At 55.8% G+C, this 7661-nt stretch overlaps 1 protein-coding gene across 1 annotated transcript; it reads right to left on the bottom strand.

Moving 5' to 3' along the window:
* Positions 1 to 660: 660 nt before the first annotated feature.
* Positions 661 to 5679, bottom strand: Evx1 (even-skipped homeobox 1). The gene is made up of 3 exons (XM_006982212.3): positions 4700 to 5679; positions 2953 to 3209; positions 661 to 2443 (listed from the first exon to the last, which is right to left on the bottom strand). The coding sequence occupies exons 1-3, from the start codon at positions 5124 to 5126 to the stop codon at positions 1904 to 1906; spliced, it is 1224 nt and encodes a 407-aa protein (XP_006982274.1). The 5' UTR covers positions 5127 to 5679; the 3' UTR covers positions 661 to 1903.
* Positions 5680 to 7661: the final 1982 nt, after the last annotated feature.

The following is a 7661-nucleotide window of genomic DNA, read 5'->3' as shown; positions in this document are numbered from 1 at the left end:
CTTGATCGGGAATTCCAGGATGAGCCACTCTTGAGCAGGTGGGGGGAACTGCTAAGTACTCCCTGATCCTCCAGAGACCTTACCCCAAGTCCCAGAATTCCATCCTTCAGATAGGATTCCCAGCATGTGGATGGATCACACCCAGACCGTCCCAACCCTCATCCAGCGACTTCCTCCTATGCTTGAATGGAGGCTTGACTCCACCAGCAGATACTGCTCTCTCTGCAGTGGTCCAGCACGGGTCAGTGCCCACTTATCTCATCTGGGGTTGGGCTGGAGGAAGGTCTCAAGGAGATGGCAATCCTGGGGCCCCCTATTGGAGCAACTGAAAGATCCATCCGTTAGAGGGGTGAGCCCTGGACAGACTCAACACTTGGGGTGGGGCTATCTATCTATGGCAAGTCCCAGATATTTCCAGAACCAACCAAACACACACCCAAGGTAGCTGGCAGATAGCCCTCCATCTTCCAGCATGTCTGTGTGGAGCCTGCCAATGCCCAGCAGGGACTTAGGAGACCGACCCTCATGTGAGTCCATCTCTTTTATTCTTTCCCTATCCGTGTCCATGGTGGCTAAATTGGCAAGTTGAAAATAGTAAATGTGCTCCCTGCTGCCAAAAAAAAAAAAAGTATTTATATTTAAATGCTAAAGTAAGAATTGTGTTCAGCTTTTATTGCAATATGGTTAACAAATCATAACAGCAAATTCTTTGGGCTGCAAAGGAAAACCCCAAACCAAACCAAATTCATTCCCTACAGGAAGAACCACTCCCTCCCAGTGGGGTGAAGCTTGCATTGGGTGATGAAAGTGGTCCTTGTCCTCAAACTCTGGCTACGAGGAGGATGAGCACAGGAGTTCGTGAGTGGCTCCCAAACAACCCCCAGTGAAAGGTGGAGACGGGGTCCTCCAGAAGAGCTGGGGTTTCTACTAGCAGCTGAAAGCCAAGGCCCTGTGGCCATGTGAGGAGACACCAAGAGAAGGATGTAAGAAGTCTCCGCTCCCTAAGCTCTTCCCAGGGTGCCTTGTTATAACAGCTCAGCTCCGGGCTCGGTGGCCCTGCAGAGTGGTGATCATTGTTATACATACATTCAACATTCAAAAAACCCTCCTCCCGGTTCACTTGCTAATCAGGGTGTGTGCTGGGTTAAGGGAGGAGAGGTTTGCCTTACAGAAGCTGCCTGGGGACCCTGCAGCTCCCCTGCCAATGTGAAACAGAAGGGGAGGAGAAGGCTGGAGTTGCCAAGTTGCGAGATCTCACAAAGCCCGAAATATGGAACGAGGTCAGGGGCTGGTAGAGGCTAGGACCGAAAGATGCTGTGTAATTGAAGCTCTCGGAAGGTGAGACAGCCCCAGGTTCCTTGCCAAGGGGCAAGCTTCTCCCTAGCAGTAAATCATCTCTCCCCTAAATGGCTGGTGTGTGGCCATCAACAAACCCCCTGCCATGCTTTGGAAAAGCCGGTGAAGATTAATCTCTACCTGCTCTGCATACACAGCATTTTGTTCCACGAGACAGCGATTTCCCTTCTCAATGCTTGCCCTTGACAGACGAGTGGGGGCCCAGGTGAAGGATATGAAGGGTGTGGGGTGGGTTGCTGCTGCTGAATTTTGTTTAGCTGTTGAACCAAGGCCTCCACCTCTGACAGGGTTGTGGTTTTGGTGGAGAATGGCAAAGACCGGCCTCCCCAGGGGAAGCTCTCACAACCTCTGCTTTCCCACCCCATCCCTGCTCCCAAGCAGCGACAGCCACCGCCGTTTCCGGGGCTCCCTGGATCCTCTAGGCTGAGTCCTTGGTGGTACCCTCCCCTTTCCCCTCTGCATCTGGGAAGAGGGGTAGCTGGAGGAGTCCCGAAGGCCCCCCCCCACCCCCATGGCGTCCTGCAGCCGGCAGCCCGAGGGCAACCCCTTATCTGGTGAGGGGCACCTCCTCTCTCTGGTCCAACGCCACCGAGGAGGCCTTGCTGAGCACGGAGGGGGCGAACGTGAGGAAGGAGTCCGAGCGGGAGGTGGAGGCACAAGTGAAGTCCGAGGCTGCGGCGGCCCGCGGGGCCAGCCCATTGGCCGGGCTGCTGTGGCAGGCAAGGCAGGAGCAGGGGCCGCCGGCCGAGGCCCCCAGTCCGTGCGCTGGGCCGGGGTAGAGCGGTGGGTGGCGGAAGGCGCACAGCAGTTCGGGTCGCGGGTAGGGCTGCGACAGCACGCGGAACGTGTCAAGCGGGCGCAGCGGGCCACTAAAGGGCGAAGCGGCGGCCGAGGCCGCGGATGCTGCGCCCAGGCCCACCGGCGAGTAGTAGGGCAGGGGCAGGTGCGACGGGAAGGGATAGGGCAAGCCGCCCGCGGCCGCCGCGTGGCTCATCATGTACGTGTAGAAGGCGGGGTCCGCCGGGTGCGGCCACGTCATGGCCAGCCGCTGACGCTTGTCCTTCATGCGTCGGTTCTGAAACCACACCTGGGGAGAGGAGAGGAGGGCGTTGGATGGCGGCAAGAGGCCCAGGACCAACTCGGGGTGGGCGTAGTAGGGAAGCAATATCCACAGGGCAGGGAACTCCAGCTGAGCAAGGGCAGGGCCACCCACCGCCATCCCAGATTGACACCTGGGGACCCACTTGCCCTGCCCAGCGCGAGTGAGGAGGGTGCAAGTAGCAGGGCCTGCCTCCATTGGTCTAAGGAGGTAAAAGGCATTTCCTCCAGATTTACGTCCCATGTTATCCCTGTCCTTCGAGGGACTCCCTTGTCACTCGCAGTCACCTGCCTAGTGTATTTGCCTAGGGAAAAGGACGGGATCACCTCGTGGCAGCAGCAGCTGCCTAGGGACTTTCAAGGGGCAACTCTGCGTGTCCCAGATTGGAGAGCCCAGGCCCAGACTCCCCAGCTGCAATTCAGGAGATGAGCGGTTGGCATTTCCTCCTGCTAACCCGGGCATATCCCCGTCTCGAGCGTCGCCCTAGCCCAGCATACCTTGATGGTAGTTTCAGGAAGGTTTAGGGCTGCAGCCAGCTCGCATCTCCTCGGCCTTGATACGTAGTTCTCGCGGTAGAACTCCTTCTCCAGCCGCGCAATCTGCTCCCGGGTGAAGGCAGTGCGGTATCGGCGCATCTGGTCACTGGCACTGCAGGCCAGAGTGCCTTGGGAGCCGCTGCCGCCGCTGCCACCGTTGCTTTTGGGGACCTCGCTGCCACTGTGAGGACTGCCGCCCAGTGCGTCGGAGCCTGACCCTGCATAGGAGCCCAGAGCACACAGGTGGACACAGAGACACAACACAAACACAAACAATGCAGACTTCAGGCTGGAGGAGGGACCTTAGGAGAACCCTTAAGCTACCTCAAGTCACTGATGGGGGGGGGGGTGGCGCTCTGGAAGTTTCAGGCGGGAGTTCTTGGGTGATTGGAACAGAAAGGGTTTGGGGCAGGCTTAATGTGGCTGTTTGGAAGACCTGTACCTAAGGTAGGCTGGGTCTATACGTTCCCAGTCCTCTTGCCCCTGGGCACAGTAAAGGGCATAATCTCTGAGCTCTCTGCTCATGTTTTGGCAGGGATGGGCTGGAACACTATGAACTCTTGAGGTTAGTGCATCGTAGATTGTTGGGCATGCAGTGAGCTTGGGTGTGCGCCAGAATTCCAGCACAGGTGTGAGAATGTGTTGGGTTGCATATATTGCAGGAGTGGAATATTTGAGTATAGGTTGTGAGGACACGATATGGTAGAGAATCTGGGTTAAGCAGATGATGTGATGGTAGGGCATGGAGGTGGACTCTCAGCAAGGTGGTGTTGGCTGCCATGGCCTAGATGTAGATGCAAGCCTTTCCCACCCGTTCTCACGGCTCTGTGGAGGTGTGTCTACTGATGGACTCCTGCTCCCCCCCCCCGCCTTTTTTTTTTTCCATTCCTAGGAGTCGATATTGTTGGTATCTATAGAGAAGGCACCCTTCTGCGCTATCCACCCCCACTCCCATTAGCCCCTGGTGAGAAGGAGTTCTGTAGTCAAAGTACCAACCCCTTAGACCCACCCCAGAGAAGGGTGGGGCTCTAGCCCCCTGCAGCTGCTTTTCCTTTGGGTGGAGAAGTGAGACAGAGAGAAAGGGGGAGGGGAGGGCCCAATCCCCGCCTTTTCAAATGCAACCGGAGACCAAAGGCAATTAGACCATTGGGACCATTTCCGACCTGGCGCCGCCGGCCCGGGAAGTGACAAGGTAATTTGGACCTCTGACCGACGTGCAAACTGGTCGGTGGGCTGCAGCACTCTGGAGACCAGAGTCCGCCACGATTTTACGGTCCTTTATATACTCTTGGCTTCCGCGTCTCCATGTGCCTTGCACCCCTCCAGTCACAAATTGCCCGGACTAGCGTTTGATCTTGCCCTACCCGAAGGAAGGTGTCTTCCCGGCTCAGCTGAATCATTCCCACAAAACTCTGGGGGTCTTGGGGGGGTGCGTTTTGGATCCCTCAAGCCTAGGACTTGTGTCAACCCTGACATACGTCCAAGGCACAGCTGTCACTCTCAGTCCCACCAATGCCATAACACAAGAGACACCCCCCCACACACACATACACCAAGGTGCAGAAAGCAAAAGAGTTGTTCAGGTGCCCCCCCACGCCCACCCCAGCCATCCTGCCCCAAGGGAAAGGAGTATCTTCCACCTGCCCTGAGATGAAGTAAAGTGTGGGCGCAGTGGGCTGACCGGGGAGCGGAGGGGCAAGGTGGCTACCTTTGCTGTGCTGGTACTCGGCGTTCCCGATGGCGCAGTCCGGGGTGCAGCTCACCTCGATTTCTTCATAGAAATCCGATTCGGTGTCTGAGCTACTGGGTTGCCCTTGGCCAGAGAGGCTGTCGGCGGAGGAGACTGGGGGTCCTGGACCAAGCACGGCCGCTCCTGCAGACCGTGGCTCGGCGCCCAGCCCTGCAGCACCGCCTGCTAGTCCATCGACCGGCTCCTCCTCCGGGCCTCCCCCGCCACGCTCCCGGGCAGTCGGAGGGCCGGCTCGCGGGCTCAGGCAAGCGTGGGGCACCATCTTCTCTGGCGGTTCAGGCAGCGGGCTGCTCACGGCTTCGGACAGATTAGAGACCCTCTTACCAACCAGAGTGCCAAGCTGACCCCCATCCAGAAACATAACCATGTCCTTTCGGCTCTCCATCCCCGGGCTCTCCGGAGGAGGGGGAGGGGGGAAGCCCCCAAGTAAGCTCCTAACCCCAGGCTCCCTGGGAATCTTGGCCGAGAAAAGGAGCTAAAGAGGCCAGGAGACTGGGAGGGCGCCGAGTAGCCCCAGCGCGCTGTCGACGGCGACCGCGGAGATGGCAGTGGGGAGCTAGGGTCACCTTGTGATGCGAGAGCTCCTCTGTGCCGCACCGCCTCTGGGAGGAAGCCCCATTGCCCTCTTCTTTCTAAGCTGTCATCCTCCTGCTGCAATCGTCATTACAGTACGGCGGGTGACGCCACTCGGCTAACGCAAGTGGATAAATAGAAACGTCTGCCACAGCGAAGATGAAAGGAGACCCGCAGCTAATGGCTCGGCAGTGATGCGCCAGGTGTGGGCCTCGCTCGAATGGGGAGGAGAGTGTGAAAACAGAGAGAGAGACACACACACTGAGAAAGGGAGACACCCAGGCAGAGAGGATGCAAATGGAATTCCGCAGACAGAAAAGGGAGCGCTTAAAGGCGCGCAGCGAGTTCCACAGGGGCAGCGGGACTCGGTAATTGAAAACGCTTTTGAAATTTTTATTTTATTGTTGTTTTGACTTCTGGTTTCTTAACTTGGTGTCTCGAGCTAATACTAATGGAAGAATCCATAGCTGTTCTTTAGAAGCTGCTTAGAAACCCGGGCTCTCTGAGCATTAAGGCAACCGCCTGTCCTTCAAGCTGGCTTCAAAAAAATTTTTACAAGCTACTGAAAAACGTACCCCCACCCCCGTTGTCTGGAGAGCTTGAGCCTGCGGTACCCTTTCCCTCCCTCTGTTCCCCAGCTCCACCTGTCTCCTTTCTGAGAACCAAAGTTTATTTTTCTTCGCCAAGAGATAATCTTGTTTCTCTCTTTGGAAACTGGCCTTGGGTTCTGACTCAGTATTCCATGATTTAAGGGGAAAAAAAAATCTCTCCCTACTCTGAAAACCTGGCTTAAATTCGAAGTGTTCGATGATTTGTTGTTGTTGTTGTTGTTGTTGTTGTTGTTAATTTTCTCCCCTTTCTAGATGGCCTGACATGACTTGGGGTTGGCTATTCATGGAAGAAAACATCTTTTGGTTCGGCTGGTCTCCGGGCTATTTCAGGTATGTCGGGTGGGGAAAGGGTCTGAGTGGTCTTTCTTTTCCTGCTTGTGTTTTAGATATTTGTTCAAAGGAACGAATTCTGCCACAAAAGATTTTTTTTCTAAATGAAAAGACGCTGGCCATCAGGGGCCCTACCGTGCTGGCACTGAAGGACCCCTGGTAGGAAAAGGTGCCGGCCTTCCCTGGAGGTTTTACGGCGGTTGTGGATAGAATGGAGTGTGTGACAAATGGTATCAGCAGGGTTTGAACTTGTAGGGTCCTCTCCTGGGCTCTGCCTCCAAAGCTTGAGGTTGAAGGGAAAGTCATTGAAATGTACGGAGGAAAAAAAAAAAAAAACAGGTGATCAGGGGCTGGGGTAATCCTTTGAGGAGAGAAGGTAAACTCCTAGGATCTGGGGTTGTGGAATTCTGGGACTTGGTGTTTGGGAGAGAGAATAGACTCTCCTTGGGAGCCTGGCAGGTGGGCTGGGTCTTTTTCACCTTTGAGGGCCAGAGGTGAGCGCCTTCTGAGTTGAGCTCTTTCTCTCTCTCTCTCTCTCTCTCTCTCTCTCTCTCTCTCTCTCTCTCTCCCCCTCTGCAACAGTTTCCACTGGCGAGTGGCCTGCCCACCTAGCTGAAAAGAATAATAGCTCCTTCTCTCTGTTGCCAGGCAAAGCCCCAGCTTCTAAGAAAGTTTCTACAACAACTTCGTCTTTGTCATCTGTCTCTAACCTTTTTCTCGTTCTGTCTCCACCCTTCCTTCCCTCAGCCTTTCTAATTTGGGATTATGGAAATGATGGCGGAAACAGGGGGTTCAAGGAAACAGTCTCTCCCCACTACGCTCTCCGCTTCTGCTCTGATGCAGCAAACGTTTGCTGTCAACCTTGCCTGAGGGACAAGGGCAGAGGGACGTGGAGGGTGGTGTCCACGTAGATATTTCCACTCCCTGTGAGTCCCAAAGCCACCATCTGCAGGGCACTGCCAGCCCAGAAACCTAGAGAAACATTTCAGAGGTCAAGAAGGGTGGGGGTGAGGGGGAGAATAGTGGGTCCCAGGACCTTCTGCCATGAGGAGGAGGTATCCACCAGTTCTGGCTTGTCCTGCCTTCCTCGCTGCAGCCAGAGCCTGCGGGAGCACCTGGCTTGCTCTGTCTGCTGTCTTATAAGTCTGTCTCGGGACTGTGTATCTGCTGCTGCTGCTGCTGCTGCTGCATCAAAATCTCCCAGTGCTGCGCCGGTGCGACACCCACTCTCCCTGCCCACCCCCCATGAACAAGCCACCTTCCCATAGCCATCTCACTGCCCTCCCCCTCATAGGGAGGTTGGTCCCTAGAGTGACTCTGGGCTGCCCCGCCCCGCCCCCAACTTTGCATTCAATGGGAATGTTCAATGTTTGATCCTTTTTACTCAGCATTTTCCCTGGAGATGA

This window comes from Peromyscus maniculatus, chromosome 3 (assembly GCF_049852395.1).
Source record: "Peromyscus maniculatus bairdii isolate BWxNUB_F1_BW_parent chromosome 3, HU_Pman_BW_mat_3.1, whole genome shotgun sequence".
In the NCBI taxonomy this organism is placed as follows: domain Eukaryota; kingdom Metazoa; phylum Chordata; class Mammalia; order Rodentia; family Cricetidae; genus Peromyscus; species Peromyscus maniculatus.
This window is presented reverse-complemented; position numbering and strand designations above follow the sequence as displayed.

What these genes read in the sequence shown, in the direction of transcription:
- Evx1 (XM_006982212.3), bottom strand. Translation starts at nt 5,126, where the DNA reads ATGGAGAGCCGAAAGGACATGGTTATGTTTCTGGATGGGGGTCAGCTT. An exon ending in CGAGTACCAGCACAGCAAAG is followed by an intron (nt 3,210 to 4,699) that starts GTAGCCACCTTG and finishes GCTCCTATGCAG; the next exon opens with GGTCAGGCTCCGACGCACTG. An exon ending in TTCCTGAAACTACCATCAAG is followed by an intron (nt 2,444 to 2,952) that starts GTATGCTGGGCT and finishes TCCTCTCCCCAG; the next exon opens with GTGTGGTTTCAGAACCGACG.